This window comes from Balaenoptera physalus (assembly GCF_965194825.1).
Source record: "Balaenoptera physalus genome assembly, chromosome: 20".
NCBI lineage: Eukaryota > Metazoa > Chordata > Mammalia > Artiodactyla > Balaenopteridae > Balaenoptera > Balaenoptera physalus.
Genome location: NC_138901.1, coordinates 58,658,021 through 58,685,289, shown reverse-complemented (window position 1 = coordinate 58,685,289; position 27,269 = coordinate 58,658,021). Strand labels below are relative to the sequence as shown.

At 41.7% G+C, this 27,269-nt stretch overlaps 1 protein-coding gene and 1 long non-coding RNA gene across 2 annotated transcripts in view; one reads left to right on the top strand and one right to left on the bottom strand.

The window, feature by feature from the left end:
* The window catches only part of LOC309650283, a 490,920-nt gene that overhangs the window by 74,132 nt on the left and 389,519 nt on the right, over positions 1 to 27,269 (bottom strand). The gene's annotated exons all lie outside the window — the stretch shown is intronic.
* On the top strand, positions 5,202 to 25,554 carry LOC309650285 (myosin-1-like). The gene is given in 44 exon segments (XM_082441499.1): positions 5,202 to 5,420; positions 5,515 to 5,658; positions 5,772 to 5,907; positions 5,910 to 5,927; positions 7,053 to 7,080; positions 7,872 to 7,986; positions 8,073 to 8,165; positions 8,304 to 8,367; positions 9,023 to 9,121; positions 9,195 to 9,298; positions 9,452 to 9,590; positions 9,794 to 9,912; positions 10,003 to 10,152; positions 10,271 to 10,441; positions 11,238 to 11,544; positions 11,639 to 11,709; positions 12,773 to 12,860; positions 12,941 to 13,058; positions 13,357 to 13,480; positions 13,569 to 13,705; positions 13,801 to 13,819; positions 13,823 to 14,014; positions 14,019 to 14,054; positions 16,197 to 16,439; positions 16,532 to 16,637; positions 16,640 to 16,707; positions 16,790 to 16,935; positions 17,187 to 17,277; positions 17,364 to 17,753; positions 18,359 to 18,485; positions 20,292 to 20,410; positions 20,573 to 20,769; positions 21,520 to 21,703; positions 21,987 to 22,152; positions 22,245 to 22,287; positions 22,289 to 22,367; positions 22,769 to 23,074; positions 23,162 to 23,194; positions 23,196 to 23,366; positions 23,702 to 23,827; positions 23,918 to 24,088; positions 24,173 to 24,274; positions 24,378 to 24,473; positions 25,269 to 25,554. Coding segments are annotated over 44 exon segments (5,793 nt in total). The 5' UTR covers positions 5,202 to 5,216; the 3' UTR covers positions 25,422 to 25,554.

Here is a 27,269-nt window from a genome sequence, read left to right as displayed (position 1 = left end):
ACATTTCACATATATATGTAGGATATGTATGTGAGTGTATCTGCACACATTACACACGATTATATATAAGATACACACAACCTCCACTTATGAGATAGTAATATAATAATCTATAATATACATTACTTATATAAATATTACATACTATACTTACAAAATCTAATTAATTCATACAAGCCTATAAGGTGAGGGAAATATCAGGTTTCCAACAGATTTATGTTTTAATAGATAAAGAAGCACAAAATCACAGGAGTCTAAAATATTTCCAATTCTTTGAGGACAATGGAGGAGAAATGCTAGACGGAAAATTTTATCCATACTGCTTAAATATAGCATCCAAAATCACTTTCCTAATTTAGACTGAAGCCATCCTTCCCACCCATATCTAATCATAAAGAACAACACAAATAGGTTTGGTATTAACTTCCTGTATTTTTTATTTAGACGATACTTAGAGAAGCAAGTGTAAGGGAAATCTCTCCCCCTCATTCAGCACTGCTTCTCCTCTCTCCTTACCAGAGCTCTGCAAGGTTCTCTGACCCACTCCTGGTGGTCCCTGCCAGTCTCCACTAGAATATCACTGTCTCGTTTTAGAGCTTTTAAGAACTGAATGATCTGTCTGTCTACAACTGGGCAAAGCTCTAACTTTTAGGTAGAGGATCCTCGTTAGCTATACCTGTATAATTCAGCCTATGTGTCTTGGTCTCATCAATCGCTTCTTCTTTTATCTTTCAGTTCCAAAACTAGTACGTGTGTTTGATGATATTTATGTCTATCATTTAGATATTAAGTTCCAAAATAAGTAAAAATAAGTGAGTTGTGAAAATCTTAAATTAGAGAAAAATCACATGTCTCTTCTTTTTGGCTTAGAGCCTAACATTTTGGGTAAGTCACTAGACTGCTGTGAATCACTTCCATGAAGACTGGGGAAAAATAAAAAAGCCTAACCGCCTACTCCACAGTACTGTATCAAAAGAAATAAAAAGAATAAAAGATTCAATCTGCGAGTGTATGAAAGAGAAATTCTAAGTCAATAGGATGTTACAAACAGTGATCGCATTAATCAGTAACTTAAGCTAGCAGATGATAGCCAAAAATATCACATCAGATCTTAGTGACACACTTAGATAGATTTCCTGTCATATTCAGCAACAGCTGTGTCTGTGGCAAAACCACCAAAACCCAATTTACAAGTATCATCGGCATATATGATAGCCCACTCACTTTCTCAGTCCACAAAGAGAGTCTTATGGATACCATGTCTTTCCTCCCACCTTCAATAAAAATATGTATTAGCCACCTCATTAAAGCTACAGCTAGTCATGAGGATTCGCCCGTGAACTAGGAATGCGTATTTATGTCTCCTTCCATTATGCAGTGGAAACATGCATGGAATATCACATGGCATCCTGTTGTCCCCTCAGTGAAAACATGTGAGCTGAAGATAGCCATGCCCAGTCCTCCAGAAAAGGAACAGAAGCGTTTATATCCATTCTAAATTCTATATGACTCCCCCCATGGTCTGTCACCACTGCCTAATCCGAGAATCTCCCTAAACTTTCTTCGTCATGTTTAGGCTTTCAGACTTCTAAAGAATCCATCACAAATATTTCTAAAATCCAGACCCGGGCTAGGAATTTTCTGCTTTAATATCATCACTCACTACTTCCAATCACAGTGTCAGATCTAAAATTCATCCCAGCTCCTTAATGGCTCTAAGAGCTAACAAATCAATTAGTTCTAAACTCCTCACATCAGGCTCATTCTGTTGGACCAATTTTATAGGCAGGAGAATAAATGGGAACCTGGCTTTGAAAGCTGTGATGAATGATGCAACAGCAAAGCTGGAGAAATAGCCTTAGAAGCCCTGAATCCCCATCCCTATCAAATGCCTATGAAGAACCCTAGATCATCCTCTGTCAAATTATTTATAGGTGTCAAGAAATATTTCTAATTTTATCCATTCACAGCCACAGTCAGTGCATACTGTGCAAAGAGACTGCCAGAAAAGGTTTGGCCAAGTAGGTTCCCAGCTGGGACAGCTGAGGTGGCTGCTGTGTCTGCCAAACGGTCTCCATAAAAGTGGAGCTGAGATGCCTCTGCCCTGTCCTCCCTCAAAATCCTTTAAGGTATATATATATATATGTGGCAGAACACTTGGCTAGTTTTACATTCCTGATGAAAATGATTATTCACTTGAGGGAGATGGCTACTGTTTCCCAAATTTTAATTTTTCTCTCCAACATTCCTAAGGATGACATCATACACAACACAGTTACTAGTATTTTGTGATTAAATGGGAAAAAAAATAAAATAATACGTATTCTCTTGTTTGTTTTTTCTTTCAACACTAGTTGTCTGCTTTGAGCCTGCCACCTTCTTCATCTGGTAACACAAGAGGTAAGAGTAATTTATTATTACCCTCTAAAGAACAAAGAGATTTCTATATTGCTACATCTTAAAGAGCTACCATTTTATTTCCTAGTTTACTATTGGGAATAGGGTACAAGGAGCAGTTCTTCTTTAAAAATGGCTGCTCAGGGACTTCCCTGGTGGCACGGTGGTTAAGAATCCGCCTGCCAATGCAGGGGACACGGGTTCGAGCCCTGGTCCGGGAAGATCCCACACGCCGCGGAGCAACTAAGCCTGTGCACCACAACTATTGAGCCTGCACTCTAGAGCCCGCGAGCCACAACTACTGAGCCCGCGTGCCACAACTACTGCAGCCCACGTGCCTAGAGCCTGTGCTCCGCAACAAAGAGAAGCCACTGCAACGAGAAGCCTGCGCACCGCAACAAAGAGTAGCCCCCGCTTGCCGCAACTAGAAGAAGCCCGCGCGCAGCAACGAAGACCCAACGCAGCCAAAAAATTAATTAAGTAATTAATTCTTTAAAAATGGCTTCTCATAAAATTTTGGCTTTTCAGACCACTTAACCACACAAAATTTAATGACTCTTCTCTTTCACATGTTGTGAGAACTTCAGAAAGAATGCAAGGATCACATCTAATATTTAATATGAACTATTTACTGCAACTTAACCAGTGAGGATATGTCAGAGAGATGGAATGATAAAACCAACAATGTGTAGATATGGAAGTCAAAATTTCCAGGTGCCAATCCAGGCTTTTCGCCAACTCTAGTTGCCTGGGTCAAGCCAGGTGGCTTTTACGTATCTTGAAATACAGCGTGTTACAGTGGAATTAGCACTGAATCTGGACTTAAGACAGCAGGGCTCATGTCTCAACACCACCACTTACAGCTTTGTAACACTGTATGACCCTTCACCTTTCTGGGCCTCAGTTTCCTCACCAGTAAAATGAGGAAGCTGAATTCTAGTTCACTACTAAGGTTCCTGCAGCTCTTGTAATCTATGATGTAAGTCAGTGGTTTCCAAGGACTCCTCCATGGAATCAAAACGTTTAATGGATCTCCCCCAACTCCAGGTGTCGGTACCTGTACTTTTACTACTATGTTAGGAATATACATAATGATACAAACCTACTACACATTTAACAGTTATTTTGAATGAGTTTATATTTAATACAGCAGCTATATTAGCTATATTCATTAAAAGAAGAGAAAACATAGTTTGGGAATATTGCTTGTTCGAACTTGAGACCATTATCACTGTGGAGGTGGATTCAAGGACCCTGAGGATCCTTGGGGGTTTGTGACCTACACATTGGAAAACGACTGATCTCAGACCTGAGATGGGAAAGGTAGCATCCTTTCTGTGTTCTGGGGATACACTATATCATAGCAATCTATACAAAATGGTATGTTGTTAATTCAAAATTGCCTGGTGTAAAAGCAAACACAGAAACAAAATACAGCCTTTCTCCTTGCAAGAAAAAGCCCTAATATTAAACGTTCCAGTACCTGAAAATATGTCTAAATTTCAGTATTGTCAAGAGACTATTAGAGGTACAAACTAGACAGATTTCAGAGATATAGTATGTGGCAAACTCCCTAACATTCTAAGTCAAGGGGAAGTTTAATCCTGATGACTAAAGACCAAGACTCCTTCTAGAAAGCCTACAAAATGTTGAGGCTGTTTACTGTTGTTGCCATTGGCAACCAAGACACGGCTTTCCACCTTCTTTAACTCTGGTCACTTATCTGGGCAAGAGGACTTATCGTCTCATAATTAATTTGTCAGTGGGGAACAAAAGTTCATTTTGCCTTGAAACTTTATACTAGCTATCCATTTCAGAAGAGATATTTAGAGGACTGGTATGTTTTTAAAAAGAAAGAGAAAGGGGAAGATATATATATATATTTTTTATACTATATACCTAAAATAATAAGAATCAGATAAAAACAACTGGTATGCTGAAATCTAGCTTAAGAAAAATTGTAGACCAAAGATATACAATCACTATGAAATTTTATTAAGAATTCAGATGTTGTATTTCTCCAAGAACCTTTTAAAGTTATCTTTTGTTTAGATAAACCACTGACTTTCACAAATTTTAAGAACTGATTAAAAAAAAGACTTTTTTTGACTTAGGACAAAATCATTTGTTGCATTTTCAGCTTTCACTGTACTTTTCCCTTTACTTACCTAATAGCATTAGTTAATGAGGATATTTGTGCTTCTCAGGTGTTTTCAACCTGGAATTTTGTCTGAAAAAGACCCAGATTTACCTTTTTATAATCCAATTTTAATAATTTTTACATCCAATTAATAAATCCAATTTTAATAATTTGAGGCAGGAGGAAAATTTGCCTAAATAGTTGAGTTTTAAAAATAGGTTCATTTCGATTGTAAAGGCATTGGAAATAGTTATTTTCCATTTCTTTCATAATCACAATGTCAAAAAAAAGAAAAGGCAGGGGGTTGGAAAAAGGAAAGTAAAAAAAGCAACCAGAAGAAGAAAAGATTCTGAACACATTTGGGATGTTGCCGGTTGAAACATCAATTCCTCCACATTTGTCAACTAAGGCTGACAATATAGAGGATAGAATGGAGGCTTAAATATCACAAATATTAAGCTACGAAGATAAGATTTTCAAGTTAGTGATCTGCTCTATCACCACACTGGCACAGTACATGCGAGCGATCCCTCAAGTCAGGGTGAGAAATAAGCATGGACACTGGAGCACACCGACCAAAAAACAACGGTACAAGGTCCCCCCACAGCCTGGCTCACTGTTCAGCTCTGTCTCTACATCTAGGTATCCGGTGCCCTGCTGCCACCAATAAGCCACAGCCATGAGTTCGGACGCTGAGATGGCCATTTCTGGGGAGGCTGCTCCTCACCTCCGAATGCCTGAAAAGCAGCGCACGGAGGCCCAGAATAGGCCTTTTGATGCCAAGAACACAAACTACGTGGTAGACCCTAAGGAGTCCTATGTGAAAGCAACCCTGCAGAGTACAGAAGGAGGGAAGGTGACAGCCAAGACCGAAGCTGGGGATGTGAGTAAAACATCTGGAGCGGATTAGACTGGGCCCCATTGCTAGTTACGGGAGCTGACACTCCTTTGCCGACCTGGCTTCTCTTACTTGACAGATAGTAACTGTAACAGAAGACGAAGTCTTCCCCATGAACCCTCCCAAATTTGACAAGATCGAGGACATGGTCATGATGACCCACCTGCACGAGCCAGCAGTGCTGTACAACCTCAAAGAGCGTTATGCAGCCTGGATGATCTACGTGAGTTTGTTCTCACGGCCTCTGCTCATGCAGGCGGTTAATATTTTGAAAAATAGTATGTTATGAAGGTCCCCGTGAAATAATTATATTCCTTTTTTTCCTTTACGGTGCAGGCCTACTCAGGCCTCTTCTGTGTCACCGTCAACCCCTACAAGTGGCTGCCAGTGTACAACCCCGAGGTGGTGGTTGCCTACAGAGGCAAAAAGTGCCAGGAGGCCCCGCCCCACATCTTCGCCACCTCTGACAATGCCATCAGTTCATGCTGACTGGTGAGTGGCTTGACTGTTTTTCATACAAATTATTTCACCACCTATAATCACAAAATGGAGACGTTAAAAAGACCTTTAGAAATACTCAAATCCAACCCCCTAGTTGCACACAAGAGGTGACTAAAGCACAGAGAGGTACACGTTGTCAAGTGGGGATTAAAACTCAGTTCTCCCGATTCTACCTCCACGATTTTACCAGACTATGCTACTACTCCAATCCTAATAAGTTCGTTTACAGTCTCCTGGCTTAGACATACATGATTTTAGATATTTAAGTAACAAAAAAGGTTAAATTCACAGCTGAATAGTATCGTCTGAATAGAAATGAAAAATATATGCTCAATCATTTTAGTACCTAAGTTTCCTGTTGATTTTGAATTAGATACTTTAAGAAGTATTGTTACGTCTTTAAAGTCAGCAGAACCCATTTCAGAGATAATAGCCTCTCTCTGAATGAAAATGGTATTCGGGGACACTGCATTCAAAAGGAAGTTGTCAGTTTCCCCCTTAAAAGAACTTTATTCTGATTGAGGCGCCCTCTCTTACCTGATCTTTCTTTGACCCCATAGGATGCTTTTGGGAGGCTGATCAGAATTAGGGTTGCAGTCTGGGACCTTGAGACAGAGATGTGTGTGTGTGTGTGTGTGTGTGTGTGTGTGTGTGTGCGCGCGCGCACGTGTGCGTGTTTGTGTGTGTGTAATTGATCCATTTAGAAACTAAATCTCAATCTTGGCCTGATTAACACTATTTGGAACTATGAAATACAGTCCAAATCCTTAGCATATTGTGCATTTTTCAGTCATATGCATTCATCAGCAAAGAGCAGGCCGCTGGAACCTACACATGACAACTAGGGAATATGTCTCTGGAAAGGATTGCTCTTTCTTTTAAACCAGAAGGACACACTTCCTGTGGGGCGTAAGGAGTTTAAAATACGACACATTTTAATGTTTCTCTTCCCCAACTTACGAGACATAATAACAACACCACGTGTAACTTTACAATAACATACGGAAAAACTCCACTGAATGTGACACTTACACTCAATGCCCTCAGCGTTTCCCTATAGAAAGTTTTGTTTGTGTAACTAGTAGATATGCTGATTGTCCACTGTCTTTCTTCTAGATGGAGAGAATCAGTCTATCTTAATCACGTATGTATTATTATTCTGAGACTTATTCCTATTTTATTTTCACTGGGAAAATCACAATCCAAAAGAAGAAATTAGTTCACGCCCCATACTAAAGCAATGGCATAATCAGCCTGGAACTAAATATTGCTATCACTTATTATAGGGCTCAGATTGCACCCAAATATAAAATAACAATGTCCCAAATTACATCGTTCGCTAGTCCAGTCTTAAAAGTTCCAGAGCTTTCCAGGGATTGGGAGATATAAAGCACCATGTCCACACACGGCCAGAGCCCAGTACTGGAGAGTGAGCACACACCTTCTGAAGTCTGGGCACTTTGCGGATGTTACCAGTGGGTCATTTCCAAGGCCTACTTGAGGACTGTCTATTCCTTCAAAGACCTAACTTGGGAATATCTTTAGTCTAAGGAAGCTGAAGAACACTTTAATGTTCTTCAGAGAGTTGCTTTGCTTCAGAGAGTTTCTTACTAATTGTTTCATTTACTACATAGTGCTTGAGGAGCTGCTTCTCGGACCCCTGAAGCCCGGCCTTAGCACCTAGAAGAGAGCCTGACACATTTTAAGCACTCAAGAAATAAGTGCTACATGATTAATGATCGACTGCCTCAGATGCTTATCAGTGCAAAGCAACAGAAATAATATGGGCTAAATGTGGCCTGAAGAGAAAGATCTAGGGCACTCTGACAAAGACATATAAAGACAGGCGCATAAGACAGTAAATGCTAATGGAGGAAGTAGTTTCCTTTGTCACAGAGCTTAATTTCTCACACATATTTGATCACTGCTTGACAGCGGAGAATCCGGGGCTGGGAAGACAGTGAACACGAAGCGTGTGATCCAGTGCTTTGCAACAACGGCAGTCACTGGAGAGAAGAGGAAGGAGGAAGCTACTCCTGGCAAAATGCAGGTGGGTCTGATTGCCACGTCAGAATCCAAGCTGTCAAGTAAGAAACTCCCGAGCCCCACATGTGAGGACTGCTCTTGCCTTTGCAGGGGAGTCTGGAAGATCAAATCATGAATGCCAACCCCCCGCTGGAGGCCTGTGGCAACGCCAAGACCGTGAAGAATGACAACTCCTCTCGCTTTGTGAGTCTGTGGCTCACAGAAGCGTTTTCTCAGGTGTCCTCTCAAATGCCAGAGAAGGCTGTCTGAGTTACTAATTCAAGCTCTTGTTACTCGTGTGCTAACAGTTTTGTATACAACATCATCTTTTTCACTTGCAAGGGTAAATTCATCAGGATCCACTTCCTTAGCACGGGGAGGCTGGCTTCTGCTGATATTGAAACATGTGAGCAACAGGACCTCCTAAATAGAATCCAAGAATGACAAATGACGGTTGGGAGGAACATCGTACAGCTCCTGCTGAGCCTGGAGCCTGTGAAACACCAGTCACTGCCAAACATGCCTGTGGGTAATGCCAGGCTTAACCAGAGCCCACAGTGCGCTTCACCCACTTCAGTCAGGAGCCAACAGTGCTCTAGAAATTGCCAGGAGTTGCTGGGCTTATCTGAAGGATGCCAGCCTCAGAAGAAATTTCAAATTTTTCTAAGAAAAAACTAAGACTGGGGGTATATAACTTGGGTTTAGTGTATGTGAGTTCTTCCTAGTGTGAGCCTTGATAAACGGTGCCCTTAGTAACCCCTCTGTTATAAAGCGAGAAGAGAGCCTGAGGAGGAACAGGTTATCAAGAATCAATTATATTTGAAATGTCAAGAATCTTCTGTATGAGAAATGAACATGTGTTGAGCCAGGCAACTTCAGTTTCCTTCTAGAGGTGGCAAGAGCAACCGCAGTGGTAGAGACGTAATATGTGATACCTCACGGGACCATTCAGCTGACATCTCATGGGGCCAGTGAGATTTAGCTTATGACCCCAAGTTCCAAAATCATTCCAGGCACTTTATCATTTTTCCCTCTAATCCAAAGTCTACTTTCCATCGCAGATCTTCTGGAGAAGTCTAGAGTCACTTTCCAGCTAAAGGCAGAAAGAAGCTACCATATATTTTATCAGCTCAGGTCTAACAAGAAGCCAGAACTAGTTGGTATGAAAGAGCTTAAATTTTTATTAGCACACCTTCTAATGTAAAACATACACCCTGAATTCTATGTACCCAGAAATGCTCATGATCACCACCAACCCACATGACTATGCCTTCGTCAGTCAAGGGGAGATCACAGTCACTAGCATTGATGACGCAGAAGAGCTGTTGGCCACAGACGTAAGTTACACATGCAGTTTTCTAAAAATAAGTCATTGTGCATGGAAATGACGACGACAACCTGCTGTAGGTGTGAATAAGGACACAGTATAAGTTCTTCTAAATAAGTTAGTGTCTTGTGCCCTAATTCTGCCCTCTCCTCTCTCCTGGCAGAGCACCATTGACATCGTGGGCTTCTCTTCTGAGGAAAAAGTGTCCATCTTCAAGCTCACGGGGCCAGTAACGCATTACGGGAACATGAAATTCAAGCAAAAGCAGCGTGAGGAGCAAGCAGAGCCAGATGGCACTGAAGGTACCAAATGAACCTCCAACTGGGTTAAATGAGAGAATATAGGCAAATAAGCCCACTCCAAACCCATGTCTCCTTTGCACCTGGGCATCTGATGGCCACATACAAATTTAACCCCACACAGGAATGATTCATTCCTTACTCTGCCCCGAGGAGCTGTGGGGTCATACTAGGTCACGTTGGATGTCTGAATTGTGTCTCTGCAGTTGCTGAAAAGGCTGCCTCTCTCCAGGGTCTGAACTCTGCTGACCTGCTCCAAGCCCTCTGCTACCCCAAGGTCAAGGTCGGCAATGAGTATGTCACCAAAGGCCAGAGTGTGCAGCAGGTAATGGCACAACCTCTGTGAATCTCACACTTCCCAGGCCTTCAGGACACGTCTTTAATAACAGCAACGATCATTACTCTGCCTATGAAGGTGTACAATGCAGTGGGCGCTCTGGCCAAAGCCGTCTACGAGAAGATGTTCCTGTGGATGGTCACCCGCATCAACCAGCAGCTGGACACCAAGCAGCCCAGGCAGTTCTTCATCGGGGTCTTGGACATCGCTGGCTTTGAGATCTTTCATGTGAGTTGTTGGCATCAATGACAAGCCCCAAAGCACCCTTCCGCTTTGTGTCTGCTTTGCTGAGTCTCCACTGGATTTTCCAAACTCACTCAAACTCTTTGCTATTCGAAATACCCAGTTCAACACCCTGGAGCAGCTGTGCATCAACTTCACCAACGAGAAACTGCAACAGTTTTTCAACCACCACGTGTGTGTGCTGGAGCAGGAGGAGTACAAGAAGGAGGGCATCGAGTGGACGTTCATCGACGTTGGGAAGGACATGGACGCCTGCAGTGACATCCTCGAGAAGGTTCGCTTCCCTTTCTCAGATCACAGATCACACTGCTGACCCATATTTAAAAGAAAATCATAACACTCGCTGTATACTCTGGTAAGAGATTTCTACTTGTAACTAAAATCAGGAAAATTCCTTTGCCAACTCCAAGGTAGGTATTCTGGTAAAAGGAGACTGAACCTTTTCTAGAGAGTCCAGAACTCTACATTTCCCCACAGTGTGCAATGCAAGCCCGATACTTAAGCCATCTTTCCTTATAAAAGAGCTCTGACGAGAGCATGTTTTCCTTCTTATCTCTTTGTCAGCCTTGGAGTCATCACTGCTGGCATTTGAAATTGGAATTTCTAGTGCTTTAAAGAAGAGGCTCTCAGTAGTGTCAAAGACTTGCCACAAGTACTTTTGGTAAAACTGCACATTTCCCTAATCTCACTCCTAGCAATACTTTTGGGAAAGTGTGGGGTGGAACCTTGGAATATCTGCATTTTTACCAAGTGCTTCTGACACAACCCGTCTGCAAGTCACACCTGGAGAAATATTGCTCTAAGGCCTTTGGGGCAAAGACACAAACTCCACCAGAGCTCCTTCCTTGTTTATCTTACTCTCCATCATATCCCAGAGCCCAACACCACACCCGGATCTTGACAGGTACCCGATAAATATTTGTGATTTAACAACTTCTGACCAAAGAAATGAGTTCTCACTAACTGTAAAGAATGAAATGACGAATTTACTCAAATAGGATCATTGTGTTCCACCATTATTTCTACAGGCAGACAAAATTCAAGTGTCATGTTTCTTTTCATTCTCTCAGCCTATGGGCATCTTCTCCATCCTGGAAGAGGAGTGCATGTTCCCCAAGGCCACAGACACCTCCTTCAAGAACAAGCTGTATGAACAGCATCTTGGAAAGTCTCCCTGCTTCCTGAAGCCCAAGGCGGTTAAAGGCAGGGCTGAGGCCCACTCCTCCCTGGTGCACTACGCCGGCACCGCGAACCGCAACATCACTGGCTGGCTGCACAAGAACAGGGACCCCCTGAACGAGTCGGTGGTCGGGCCGTACCAGAATTCCACAGTGAAGATTCTGGCTTTCTTTTTCTCTGAGCAAACATCTGAAGCAGGTAATTATCAACAGAATTAATCTTTTACTTAATGTATAAAACTGAGGCAGAGAAAGCCTGTACTATGAGTGCTTGTGATTTCTCTTCCCCTTAGAGGGTGGCGGTGCAAAGAAAGGCGGCAAGAAGAAGGGTTCTTCTTTCCAGACCGTGTCAGCTGTCTTCAGGGTACAATCTTCACTTTCTCTCTCTAACTAGGTTCAGGAAGTTAAATTTTACTTTACTATGTGGGGAAGGGTAAATAATCTTGCAAGGATCCTAGAGCTAAATGTGGCTCCAGGAGACAGGTCAGCAGGTAGTGGTAGCATTGACTCTCGCAGGAAGGTGTGGGGTAGCTTGGAAGAGATAGCTCAGTATATAGGAGACACAGGTGCCAGGAGGTCAGAGTCAGTATGAGATGGTAAAATTCAATATTGGGGCCGGGAAATAAGGTCATCTGACACTTAAAAGCTTCTTCTGGGAGAAGACTAAGCAAAACATGAGATTTTCTTTGGGAGCGTCCAAATGGGGTAGGTGTATATTGGCATAAAACTGAAATGAGTAGATTCTGAAAGGTGAGGATAGAAAAATAGTGGTAGGATTTGGAGGCTGATCTAAAGAAGAAAATAGGAAATCAAGTGTGATTAAGAAATAGCTTCTTAAGGAAAATTTACTTATCTTTTGACAATCCTATCTGGAATAACTGAAGTTCTAGTTATTCTGAAAAATCAGGATTTCCATAGGGTGGAAAACCTCTCACATTGGCAATATGACTGTCCGTTTTCTGCCAATTCCCAGAACAAGGCATTAAAAGGCCCCTTGCTATGAAACCAGCAGGAAGACACAGCTATGTAATTATAAGGAATAAGCATGTGCTAGAGAAGCAGATACAATTGAAAGTTGGGTAAAGAAAGAAATGGGAGAGCTGGAAGGAGATTTTGAGTTTTTTGTAAATCGGACCACATTATCTAGGCAAAAGATTATGGGTAGAGTATTTCCATATGTTAAAATGCCATAACTTTATAACATACGCTAGGAAATTCAACAGGAATGAATAACCACTTCAACAGCGAGTTTATAAGGCACAAAGATAGGGAAAATAGAGATATTTCCAGTGATAACCCTCTGCAAATTCAATCTGGATACTAATCATTGAAATTAAAACAGTATCATGGATCATGATAATTATGTCTATAAATATGAATGTACAAGAACAGTGCATTTTTAAGCAAATATTCATATGGTTCCACAGGAGAATGTGGGTAAGCTGATGACCGGCCTGAGGGGCACTCACCCCCACTTTGTACGGTGCATCGTCCCCAGTGTAACCAAAACCCCTGGTAAGACACTTCTGATATCCAGACAAGCTCTAGTGTGACTGCTCATTAGACTATTATATGGACAATGTATCTCTTTTTAGGGTTCATGGATAATGAGCTTGTCCTGAACCAGCTGAGGTGTAACGGTGTGCTGGAGGGCATCCGCGTCTTCAGTAAGGGGCTCCCAAGCAGAATCCTGCATGCAGACTTCATATACAGGTCAGACTTTCGCACTGGGAATTATTTTACAAGGTTCTTGTTATTTCCTTTTTCAATGAAATGATCCTGTCCTTTATAACTTCTATTAAAATTGAAGAGCAACGAATTTAAAAGACTCCGTATCGATATACCAAAAGTTTGACACCCTTTGAATATACAAAGACTAGATAAAGAGATAGATATGATTGCCTGTTTATCTGTGTTAGACTACCCAACAGTTAAGTTGCTTCTATACTGAGGCAGGAAGATTTCTTGTTGCTGACAACAGCTGTATCATTTATTTGTTTGGCTCAAACAGATACAAGATATTAAATGCAAGTGCAATCCCTGAAGGACAATTCACTGACGGCAAGGATGCTTCTGAGAAGCTCCTTGGGTCCCTCGACATTGACCACACCAAGTACAAATGTGGTCTAACCAAGGTAATAGTCTCTAAGGCCCACCAGACACTATGCCTGTCCCTTTGGAGTCTATGTAAAGTTTCTGATCTGCAACTCTGCCCATGCACAGGTCTTTTTCAAAGCTGGCTTTCTGGGGGTACTAGAGGAGATGCGAGAGAACAAGGTGGCCCAGCTGGTTATTCAAACCCAGGCCAGGTGCAGAGGGTTCTTGGCAAGAGTGGAGTACCAGAAGATGGAGAAGCAGAGGTAAAATAGGAAACGTTACTAAACCCCATCAGCCTAGGCCTTTTCATTCTGTTTCCTGTTATACCTGCCTTTGAACATTTCTGTTCCTATCACAGAGAGTCCATCTTCTGTATCTAGTACAATATTCGTGTTTTCATGAATGTGAAAGACTGGCCCTGGATGAAGCTGTATTTCAAAGTCAAGGTCCTCCTCAAGAGTGCAAAGACAGAGGAGACGCCCACCCCGAAAGGTGATGAGGAGACCAAAGAAAAGCTGGATCAGTCAAGTGCAAAATTGAAAGAACTTGAAGAGAAAATTGAAATTCTGATTTGAGAAAGAGAAAAATGACCTGCAGCTCCAGGTTCAATCTGTGAGTATCAGAAGCCATTGCTTGCAATCTGATGCTAGAATTTCGATTCAGCAGTTGCTAGGGGAGAGTCTAAATTCCACCTTATTAACGGACTGATTATCAATCTTTCTTAATTCACAACTCCTCAGAATGTTCCATAACATTTCATATACAATATTACTAAAAAGCTCTGTGGTAGGATTCCTTTCTGTTGACAAGGGAAAAATAAAAACATTTTTCCTTTCCCCCTGTTGTTTCTCCTAGCAAAATATGGGCAGTAAATAAAGTGATCTTTGTTCCCTAAGATTCTCCCTGCTGAAAAATGCAAATAAGAGCAGCGAAGAAAGAACAATGTTGACAGTGAAGAGCGAGGAGACTTTATGATGAGAACGTATCAACTCGAAACCCATATTCTGAATTTTAAAATCTATGGTCCCCTGGCAATTTCCCTCTCAACTATGTCTTCAGAAAGTCTCTAGGACCTGAAAGAATAAGATCATTGCAAAGATAATGGCAATGCTTTCTATAAATAGTGTCAATTAGGCAAAGCATGAGAAATAGTACCGATGTTCTTGTTTTGAGGTCCCAAGAAATATCCAGAGGCTTGAGAAGAAATATTTGATCAACACCACTGTCTAACCCATTTCTGTGACCCAAATGACGAGAAAATTTCAGCTGCCACCACTGAAATCAACAACAGAAACATTAAAAGCTACTCTCCAGTTCTCTGAATTCAGAAGGGAATCTGCACTGGTTCCAGTGGGCGCACAGGTTTTAGACACATAACTAGAAAAATTAAAGAAAAATGAATTATAAATACCTAGGCTGGCACTGACTTCCCTTGTGGTTTATGGAGACAAAGGTTTTCCAAATTGAGGAGGGGTTCATCACATCTTCAAGAATCAAGAGATAATTGTATGGAAGTTAATTTCTCTCAGTATAATATGATCCAAGTATAATCAGTATAACTGATCTAAGTATACTCCTCTCAGTCTAATATGACTTCTTTTCAACATTACTCTGTCAACTACCCATTTAATAAATATTTCATGAAGTTCCAAGCATTAGGGATACAACTTTGAGCAAGAGACATAGTCCCTGCCCTCAGAGGATTTATATTCCAACTCCTATTTCTTCTCCTGAGAAACACGTTTGCTACTTCTCTTGCACCACCTTCTAAAATGTTCCGTTCCCCTTAGTTCTTCCGCATGCTCCCTTAATTCCACCCACTCTGTCACTGTAGCATGTGTCTTCCCTTTAATTCACTTTTCTGCTAAATACCCAACCATTTTCTTTGCTTTCCATATACTAAACTTTTCTGGAAAATAATATTAAATAAAGAAAACTAACTGAAATTATATACCAACACATTAAACACAGGTTATCATGCAGGGGAGTAAAAAAAAATTTCCTTGACCCTCTTGGTTCCTTGGCTGGGTCTGAAAATTAAACTGACAAAGATAGATTGACAGGAGAAAAACAAACAAATTTTATTTAATTTTTATGTGTACAAGGGAGCTTTCACAAGAGAATAAAGACCTAAAGAAGTGACCAGAGCATGGAGCTTTTATACCCTTTAGACAAAGAAATGATAAATGTGTGAAGAATTGACAAGACAAAGGGGTCTGGACTGGGATAGTAAGTGATGAAGAAATAACTAGGAAGATAAGGGTTAGTTTAACAAGGTTCGTTTACACAGCCTCCTCAGTCCTAAATTCCCTACCTCTTGTGATAAGAATGTCTTCTTTCCTCCCAGTACAGGGAGGGGACCTTCCACATGGAAGTTTTATGACCTGTTTCAGGGAAGAAGGGTGAGGGGAATGGGTCAGGGTGGGCTTCCTATTTCTGCTCTTTTCTCAAACTCCTCTAGCTTAAGATATTCATTATGCCAAGGTACCATACTTTGGGATAGTGTATCCTGAACCCCATCATTAATAAGTATAATTTTATTATAAATTCACCAGGAATTATGACCAATTCCTTTTTTAAAAATCTCCAGTGCCATAAGTGGAGTGCCCAATAAATATTTCCTAAATGATGGAAAGCTAATAAAAATTAACCTAAAGCTTTAAAGCACAAGTTATTTGTTTGGTTTCAAAATCTTAATAAAATCTGAAAATGTCCACAGAACAAGATCTAAAAGTGTCTACTGTCCCTTCTCAGGAAGCAGATACATTGGCTGATGCAGAAGATAGATGTAACCAGCTGATCAAAACCAATATCCAGCTCGAGGCAAAGATCAAGAAAGTGACTGAGAGAGCTGGGAATGAGGAAGAGATCAATGCTGAGCTGACGGCCAGGAAGAGGAAACTGGAGGACGAATGTTCAGAACTGAAGAAAGACATAGATGACCTTCAGGTGACACTGGTCAAGGTTGAGAAGGAGAAACATGCCACAGAGAACAAGGTATGAAATGTATTTGTATACAGCATATAGAGACTCTGCCATCTAACTAAGCTGCTTTAGAGCAGAGATAATCTCTTCCTTAACCTTTCTAGGTGAAAAACCTCACAGAAGAGATGGCAGGCCTGGACGAAGTCATAGCTAAGCTGACCAGGGAAAAGAAGGCACTCCAGGAGGCCCACCAGCGGACCCTGGATGACCTGCGGCAGAAGAGGACAAAGTGAACACCCTGAACAAAGCTAAAGCCAAGCTAGAGCAGCAAGTGGATGACGCAAGTCTAGGATTATCAAGGAAATTATTTTCTTCAAAGGGAAGCTAAGCAATCCTTATGACTCAACATTATTTATCTTTAGCTTGAAGGATCTCTGGAACAAGAAAAGAAACTGCGCATGGACTTACAGAGAGCCAAGAGGAAGCTGGAGGGTGACCTAAAATTGGCCCAAGAATCCACAATGGATATAGAAAATGATAAGCAGCAACTTGATGAAAAACTCAAAAAGTGAGTATGAGAGAATTCTATTGTAACCTGCTCGTTGTCTGGATCTCAAAAATATTACTTCACAGCACACAGAAAAAAACAAATAATGACATCTTTAACTTTTGTATTTAATGAAAATGGTACAGTACTGACTTGTAAAACATGCACTTAGCACTTCCTCAACACCAGCAGTACAAAAACGTTCAGTTACACATAGAGAAGAAGACTGGCAAGGGGACAGAGTATGAGCTAATGTGTTGCTCTCCTAACAGGAAAGAGTTTGAAATGAGCCGTCTGCAAAGCAAGATTGAAGATGAACAAGCACTTGGCATTCAACTGCAGAAGAAGATCAAGGAGTTACAGGTAAGTCCATGATTTCCATCAGTCTCATTCAACATGACAAAATACTAACACAAAGGAGCTAACGTTGAGCTTTTCCCCACTGCCAGGCCCACATCGAGGAGCTGGAGGAGGAGATCGAGGCAGAGCGGGCCTCCCGCGCCAAAGCAGAGAAGCAGCGTTCGGACCTCTCCCAGGAGCTGGAGGAGATCAGCGAGCGGCTGGAAGAGGCCGGCGGGGCCACTTCGGTCCAGATTGAGATGAACAAGAAGCGGGAGGCCGAGTTCCAGAAAATGCGCAGGGACCTGGAGGAGGCCACCCTGCAGCACGAGGCCACGGCGGCCACGCTGAGGAAGAAGCACGCGGACAGTGTGGCCGAGCTGGGGGAGCAGGTTGACAACCTGCAGAGGGTCAAGCAGAAGCTGGAGAAGGAGAAGAGTGAGCTGAAGATGGAGACTGATGACCTTGCTAGCAACATGGAGACTGTCTCCAAAGCCAAGGTACAATCATGATTTAAGTCTTAAAGAGATTTCTGGAGGACAGGTGTGAGTGAGCCTTTCAAGAATCACTAGTACCTGGCAGGAGGAGACTATGGCAGGAGGCTGGTCGCAGGAAGGGCAACTCCCATGTGATGGGGCCACGTGCGCCCTCTTTACAGGAGAATAGCTGTCCCCGAAGGATATGCATCCTGAAAACTCAGTTCTTTCCAATAAAAAATACAATTCAATGATGTATTTCGAAATTTTTAAAACGCCTCACCTTGATTAGGCTTTGTGTTTTTCCCTTAAGCACAAATACATAATCTGCTTCTCAAAGAAGTTTCATGAGCTGAGTCATCAAGTGTCACTATTCTCATATCACCGATAAGCCAACTGAGTAAAGGCTTAGTTTCACAAAGCAATTTCGTGGCAGTAGGTTTAGACTATGTGTCTTGTTACTCTTTCCATCACAAACTAAGGCCTCAGTTGTTGTTTTTTTTTTTTGTAAAGATAGTTTCTTCTCAAAATAAATGAGTATTGCAGCTCCTATGGAATGCTTAGATTATTGCAAATTTCTATGGTCCAAATACTTGCTTAAGATGCCGTTTACCACTTTTTGAATGCAGGGAAACCTTGAAAAGATGTGCCGCGCTCTAGAAGACCAAGTGAGTGAACTTAAGGCAAAGGAGGAAGAGCAGCAGCGGCTGATCAATGACCTGACGGCTCAGAGAGCACGCCTGCAGACGGAATCAGGTGGGCCATCCACCAGTGTTGACCTTGAATGATACATTTATCTTGGCTATCCAGTTGCTGAAAAACTCTACATTGAGTTACCTGAGCTCACATATGACCTCCCTGGGAGGTGCCGCTCATATGAACACCTTATTGACCACCAGCATGGACTACTTTCTTCCTTTCTGTCTTTTTGGTTTTGGGTTTGTTTTCTTTTAAATAGAGACCCAGGCTCTTTTGTTTTTTAACACTTTAAAGCAGATTTCACTCTCATCTGAAAGTTATCTAATAAAAAAGTGTATCCTGACAGTATTTACTTTTGCTTTTCAAAGTGCTTCCACAAGTTAATTACCTTTTTACCCTCATTAGTCTGTGTAATGTTATCCCCATTTTAAAGATGTCGGATTATGGTAGTGATGAAATGACCTGTCCAAGAACGCTTACTCCAGTCTTTTCCCTGAAGTCTTGCCGATTGCCGGTAGCACCACAGTTAAGTAGGGAAATATTCAGGACCACAATCCAGCCAGGAGCATTCAAGTGAGGTACATAGACTTTTGATTATCCAAACTGGAGGGTCTCTGCATTTACTCCTCCCCCTATCAACTTGTCCAACTTTCTACCAAAGTTCTCCTCCCCAGGTGAGAGGTAACAAGATGGAAATTGTTTTGTGGGTCATTTGGACCATTAACGTAATAGGTAGATCAAATTGTTGGAGAACCACTTTACTCTTTCATAGTCATTCAAATATTGTTCTTTCTAGAACAAAGCTCAAGTAAGGCTTTTATTATTGGTATACAGTTGATAAGTACACTTTATGAAAAAGAAAAACTGTATTCGCAAATAATCAGAATGCTCCCTGTAGTTTCTTCTCCTCATTACATGTTTACTCCTAGTAATTTAGTGGTATGAAAAAAAAAAAAAATTGAAAGCTGTGATTCTTATTAAATGTTAAAGAGATAAGGCTTCCAGGTAACCAGTTCAAAAATGGTGCTGGAAGTGTTTTCTCTCTTGTTAACATAATACAGTTGACCCTTGAACAACACAGGTTTGAACAGTGTGGGTCCACTTACACGTGATTTTTTTTTCTATAAAAACGCACTACAGTACTAGGTGATCCTCAGTTGGCTGAATCCATGGATGTCAAAAAGAGGGCTGACTGTAAAGTTATAAGCGGATTTGCAACCGCGCAGAGGGTCGAAACCCCTAACCCCGATTGTTCGACAGTCAACTATATAGTGTATTTTCTGAATTATGGTGCTTAAAGAATGGGAGACAAATTTAAATGCCACTTAGTTTAAGGACTGATTAGTTATCCACAAACCAACTCGTCCTTGGGGTGGAAAGACACTTGATTGTTTCTTAATATAAAAATTCTTCCAGGATTTTCCTTCGAACATCATTTCAGAGGGAACTGCTCAAAGTCTCCTATTTTCCAAAGAATAAATTCGGTTTCAATCAAGTTTCAGTGAAAGGTAAACTAGTACAACACTGTTGCCTTACACAAAAAACACTGGAATATTTTTTGTTAGTTTGATTCACGTTTTTTTTCACATATTTCTTCACCAATTTCTACTGTGATCAAATAGTTTGAAATATCTCCCCAAATCTTTTGTGTTGTTCAGAAGCATGTAATCTGCCTCAATGTCTTCCCTACTTCTCATTTTCACATAGACGTCCTCACCAGGGTTGAAGTGGAAATTGGTGGTTTGCTAAAATCCACACTCTCCATCATGTTTCAGACCCAGCTCCCTTTCCCTGCTCCAGTTTGTAATTTAGAGCTTTAATTTCCAAAGTAAGGTTGAGTTTTCTGGCTCTTGATCTTTATAGGTGAATACTCACGCCAGCTAGATGAAAAGGACTCATTAGTTTCTCAGCTCTCGAGGGGCAAACAAGCATTCACACAACAGACAGAAGAACTGAAAAGGCAGCTTGAAGAGGAGATAAAGGTTAGCCCTACTCACAGCTGTTGTTGTTTCTGTCATTATCCTTGCTTTTGAGATTGTTTTCTGCTTACTTCTACAGATTTTCTTCTGGTGGCCTACAGGAGCTTAGGGACTAAACATCACTTTAAAGATATAAAATTAAGTCACCCATCTCTATGTTCTCAGGCCAAGAACTCCCTGGCCCACGCCCTGCAGTCAGCCCGCCACGACTGTGACCTGCTGCGGGAACAGTATGAGGAGGAGCAGGAAGCCAAGGCTGAGCTGCAGAGGTCAATGTCCAAGGTGAACATTGAGGTGGCCCAGTGGAGGATCAAATATGAGATGGATGCCATCCAGCGCACAGAGGAGCTGGAGGAGGCCAAGTATGTTCTAGAATTACCTAAAATGAAAATAGCTCTGTTAACAATCAAAGTGCACCTGATATTAAATACCACATGGGCAAATGTCCATTGCTCCCCAAATAAAAACCTAGGAAAAATCATGCATGACATAAACCTAAGCAAGAAAAACAAATACTCTAGGTTGTCTAGGGAAAGAAATTAAGTTAGAGGGTAGAAGGAAAAAGGACATAAGGCAAGAGGAAGCTGAATGATTATTTTTTAAAAGGGGAACTTCTGACATCATCCTATCCACACAGGTGTAGGTAGAATAAGAGTCAATTATACTCTCCCGTGCTGCTCCGCCCTCTTAGCCATTAATGGAAAAATTGGTCCAGGGTGACAGATATGTAAGAGAAAAATAATCAGACTTTAAAGCACAGCTCCCCATTTTGAGATGTAAAAACACGGTTATTTGTAGAGGAAAAAAGAATACAGCGTTAAAGACTAAAAAGTAGACATTAAGCTCTGTAATAAGAAATAACACATATTGTTATTAAAGATCTAAATAGTCAATGCAATCAAAAGTTCAAGACTGAACTTAAGAGGGAGACTCTTATTCAACAGAAAGTTTAAGGAAGGGACCTGCTCATTCAAGAGAAAGTTTAAGGAGAGATTTAGTCATTTATTCTGTGAATAATGTAGAGCCAGATAGGAATTATAATGTTTTGGTGGATGCCTTAGAAGAGTTTCTGAGTGACCATTCACGTCTATTGTCCTTATTTCACTTTTTAGGAAGCAGCTGGCCCAGCGTCTGAAAGATGCCGAGGAACACGTAGAAGCTGTGAATGCCAAGTGCGCTTCCCTTGAGAAGACCAAGCAGCGGCTCCAGAATGAGGTCGAGGACCTCATGATTGATGTGGAGAGGACAAATGCCGCCTGTGCAACCCTGGACAAAAAGCAAAGGAACTTCGATAAGGTAATTTCTGCACCAGTTTCTGTCTCAGCATTCAACATGTGATTAAGGATAGCCTCCCACCTTCCATGTGCCTATTCAAACCATCCGAGGGCTCTTCTCAGCAGCTCCTGCTCCATGAGTAGGTGGGGAGGAGGGGGGGACTCCTGTGGTTTCTACTCTTCTCATTCATAATTAGTTTTCAGTCCCCGATCATCTCAACTCTGTTTGAAAGTTGTCAGAATAAATGGTTTTCATCCCATCAAACTTTCTCCACCCAATTTCTTGACCATTCCTTGCCCCTCAGGTCCTATCAGAATGGAAACAGAAGTATGAAGAAACTCGTGCTGAACTTGAAGCTTCCCAGAAGGAGTCCCGCGCCCTCAGCACAGAGCTGTTCAAGGTTAAGAATGCTTATGAGGAATCCTTAGACCAACCTGAAACCTTGAAGCGGGAAAACAAAAATTTGCAACGTGAGTACATTTTACCTTTTCTTCAACAAAAGATTTGAAAGAATGTTTTCCCTCATTGAATGCATTTTTAAATTTTTATTTTTCACGAACAGAGGAGATCTCTGACCTCATTGAGCAGATTGCAGACAGAGGGAAACATAAATGAACTGGAGAAAATAAAGAAACAAGTGGAACAAGAAAAGTCTGAAATTCAGGCTGCTTTAGAAGAGGCAGAGGTAGACATTTTATTGTAGACTCTAAAACCATTTTGAGAGGAATTAAGATCTAATACATGCAAGAATAGGTGAATCAAGAGAAAAGAAAAATAATTTTTACTCTGGGTAATAAATATGAGGATGGAACGCTGACCATGCATACAACTAACATAACCGGACATCAGGAACTGTGTGCTAGACACCGAGAAAACAAAGATGAGTAAGTTAAGGGCCCTGCCCCCATGGGCATTAGCTAGCTGGGGAGACAGAATTATACAAAACCAACAACAACACATCGCAGAAATTTCTGTAACAATGGAATAAAGATGCGTTATAGCAGCACAAAGGTAGGAACTATTTCCTATCTCTAGAATACTACGCACTTCCGTTCCCTGCTAATGTCACCCCTTGCTGTCATTAAGGCATCTCTTGACCACGAGGAGGGAAAGATCCTGCGCATCCAGCTGGAGTTGAACCAAGTCAAGTCTGAAGTTGACAGGAAAATCGCTGAAAAGGATGAGGAAATTGACCAGCTGAAGAGGAACCACATTAGAGTCGTGGAGACCATGCAGAGCATGCTGGATGCTGAGATCCGGAGCAGAAATGATGCCATCAGGCTCAAGAAGATGGAGGGAGACCTCAACGAAATGGAAATCCAGCTGAACCACGCCAACCGCACGGCTGCTGAGGCCCTGAAGAACTACAGGAACACCCAAGCCATCCTCAAGGTAAATGGGCTCAGGAGATGGTCCCAGGGCAGTTGGGGTGACTGCAGTCCTGAGAACAAGGTGTCTCAATGATCGTTCTTTCCACAGGATACCCAGCTCCACCTGGATGATGCTCTCCGGGGGCCAAGAGGACCTGAAGGAGCAGCTGGCGATCGTGGAGCGCAGAGCCAACCTGCTGCAGGCCGAGATCGAGGAGCTGCGGGCCACCCTGGAGCAGACGGAGAGGAGCAGGAAGATGGCAGAGCAGGAGCTCCTGGACGCCAGCGAGCGCGTCCAGCTCCTGCACACCCAGGTGAGTATAACATAAAAGTAAAAAATAAAGTGGACTGAAAATGATATTCTTGCTCAAATCTTAGTACTATCTAAAAATTTATGCATAACGTTTTACGGACGTTACAGTTTAAAATATGTAATATCTTTGGATTAACAATACTTTTGTTTATATGAACTGTGACATTCAGAGTTGACTGTCTTCTAAAAGTATATTGTCAACTCAGACAATTTATGGAACAAGAAAGGATACTAATTAGTTACCTTAATTAATTAGTTTGTGGGTTCATTAGAACATTGGACATTGTAATTTTGCTCTCATGTACTTGGTATTTCTAAATTTGATATTTTAAACAGAACACCAGCCTGATCAACACGAAAAAGAAGCTGGAGACAGACATCTCCCAAATCCAGGGAGAGATGGAGGACACTATCCAGGAAGCTCACAACGCAGAAGAGAAGGCCGAGAAGGCCATCACTGACGTGAGCAGAGGGCCACACGGGGGTGGTCACGCTAGAATCTTGATGGGCTGTCTCAGTTCTCTCTACTGGTTTTGTTTTACTGCTAATTAGGCGGCCATGATGGCTGAGGAGCTGAAGAAGGAGCAGGACACCAGCGCCCACCTGGAGCGGATGAAGAAGAACCTGGAGCAGATGGTGAAGGACCTGCAGCGCCGCCTGGACGAGGCTGAGCAGCTGGCCCTGAAGGGCGGCAAGAAGCAGATGCAGAAGCTGGAGGCCAGGGTGGGTCTCGCAGCCTGTTCACTTCCCAGCCTGTTCATGCTGCTAGTTACAGCCAAGTGGCTAAACACCTTTGTCCTCTTCCAGGTGAGGGAGCTTGAAAATGAGGTTGAAAATGAACAGAAGCGCAATGTTGAGGTTGTCAAGGGTCTTCGGAAACATGAGAGAAGAGTGAAGGAACTTACTTACTAGGTGACCAGCCTTTCCATATAATTCAAGCCTACTGCTTTCAAGAAAATAAAAATGAGTTGTTTTCAAACAATGACACTATTTGCTACCTCTTTCTTTCCAGACTGAGGAGGACCGCAAGAATGTCCTCAGGCTACAGGACTTGGTGAACAAATTACAAACCAAAGTTAAAGCTTATAAGAGACAAGCTGAAGAGGCTGTAAGTACCTCCCCAGTGAGAGAGAAAGGTTCAGGAGCAGGGCCAGGATTTGTGGAGACTAAAACTCATAGAATTTAAGAGGCTTTCGTTAAGGCAAAGAACACAAAATTGGGAATACAAAATTAGGTTTGAAAATGAGTATTTATTTAGAATGAAAAAAATCTTACCACTAATTATTGGAGCCTTAGAGATTCAGGTTCATTTCTTCTGAGACCTCTAGCAGTTTTCCAGACAAGGTAGTGTAGAAATGCTTCTTGGTTACAACCCACCTCCCTCCCTAACTAGAGCACTCTACTCCCAGCAATTGCCAGCACCCACAGGGGCTGTGCCAAGGAGCACTCTGAATCTAAGCCTTATTTAAGTTCATGATGAATCCACCTCAGAACATGTCTTTTCCATTTGGCTGCAGTTATCTTTCTCATCCTGTTAATTCTAAAACCTTCCTGAAGGTTCTCCACACCCAATACTACCACAGTGCCTACTTTTTAAAGTTTGTTTCACAGAAACAAGGTTGATTCAAATTCCTGCTACTTTGATATCCCTGTTGTCACTGTAGCATCTTAAGTTTGTCAGGAAGAGAGTCAAGTGAGAGAGAATGAACAGGGGCTTGTAAGCCCACCAACACAGAGGTGAATATGTGGGATGCCCTGCCCCAAATAGGTACATCACCAAAGAACAGAACCTTCTGCTTTCTCACTCATGAAGCAAATCCTATAGCTGCTCTTAGTAACAAAGGCAGTAAGAATCAGAAAATGTCAAATTTTCTTGTTCTCTCAAATGCATTTCTTTTCTCAGGAGGAACAAGCCAATGTCAACCTTGACAAATTCCACAAGATCCAGCACGAGCTGGAAGAGGCCGAGGAACGGGCTGACATTGCCGAGTCGCAGGTCAACAAGCGGCGGGTGAAGAGCCAGGAGGTTCACACAGAAGTCATAAGTGAAGAGTAATTAATCCAAATGCTGAAAGGTGACCAAAGAAAGGCACAAAATATGAAGTTCTTTGTCACTGTCATATGTCATTGTAATGTCAAGGAAATAAATCTGCAGAGAATTTTGCAATCTAAAAATACATGTGTCTCTTAATTACAAGCTCAATAGTGCTATTAGAACTAATTCATTTATTCAACATTTGTTATGCTCCTACTGTGTGCAGTCAGAGACAATGACAAAAAATGAATGTGGTCAGGGAACCAACTTTAATAGAAGGCAAATGAAATGAAGTGCTCTAAGAGGATGCAATGGTGGGTAATGCATCCTCAATTCCATTCAACCAATTTTATTGAGTATCAAGAACGTGTCTGTACAGAAATTGGCACCAAGGATATGACAACCATCCCTGCTTTTGAAGAGCTCAAGCCAGCAAGTGATAGCAATTCAAACAGATGCTGGTACAATATGCATACTCTGAGAGAAGCCTGAAAACAAAGTGTGGTAATAACATAGAGTGAGATGTGAACCTGGGGAATCCAGAAAGGTTTCTCAAGGGAGATGGAATTAGCTCCTAAGAGATGAGTAAATAGTTATCATGTGAAAGAGAAAAGGACATGGTCATTCTAAGAAGAGAAAACAAGCATGAGATTTCAGAGTAGTTGAAGCAGAGGCTCCATGAGCAAAGGGCATCCGAGAAGGCCAGAGATAGAAGCTGAGACCTGACTATGAGGGGTTCAGCCTCACACGCAGGTCTAAGGAATTAGGACACGTATCTAACTGGTCAAATTTCACAAGGAGGAGAGTTGACGCAATTCTGGCAGTAGTGTGGAGGATGAAGGAGGATAGGAAAGACCAGAGCCTGGAAATACTATGGAGGCTTTTTAAATGAGATACACTAGAGATGACAGTGACAGAAATGAACAAGAACGCAGAATGAAAGCAGGGTTCCAACACTGGTATAAAGAAAGGCCCAGGAGAGCACTGGGGAAGTTAGACAGTTTGACAGCATTCCCACTTACTTTGTGGTTATAGATTTTTATTTCCATCTGGGGGGAACTTTTTTTACCTCTCCAAGAAAAAGGACAGAACTTTTTAGATAAATCTTCCTGTTGACCTAATTTCTACACACAATTCTGCTTACCAAGGAACCTGAATTTTCTCAGTACCATACATATTTTAAGCAGGAACCAGAAAAATAATTTCTTAGTATCAAAAAGAATGTGACTGAAATTTTATCGTAGCTATTGCCGAAGTGGGGGATGGGGAGCAGTGATACTTGTTTAAAGCTTACAATTTGGCTTCATTGTGTAGATGTTTTAAAAATAAGATCGCTGAATATCAATTTATTCTTTTACAGTGGTGGATAGCCCTTTCTAATGAGGAGGCTGCTTTGGGGAATCTCTTTCCCCGGTGTGAGAATCCTAATTAGCAATAAGAAGCCTGCTTCATGAGAAGAGAGTTTAAAAGGGGTAGAAAATAATTACAAGGAATATTTTACCTAGGCCACGATGAGGACTAATGAAATATCCTGCCTAGAGTAGGCATTTATTATCAAATTTTAATTAAACTCTGTAGAGTTAACCTATTGACCTCAAAAGCAATGGGCAACTGCTTTATTATTCTGTCTCCTAACTATTTAAATAATTGCTTATGTAGAGAGTTGAGAGTGGATTTCATTATCTAGGGGTCAATTACTCTGGGGTCCCTGATTAAAGCAGCAAGGATTCAGAGTCACAACTATGCTAGTTAATATTCTTCTTCATCTTCCTCACAGATTAAGTGATTCATAGACCTATTTCCTTATATCTTACAAGAAAACCACACATGATCATCTATAAATACTTATAACACTCTTCGTATTTTCTT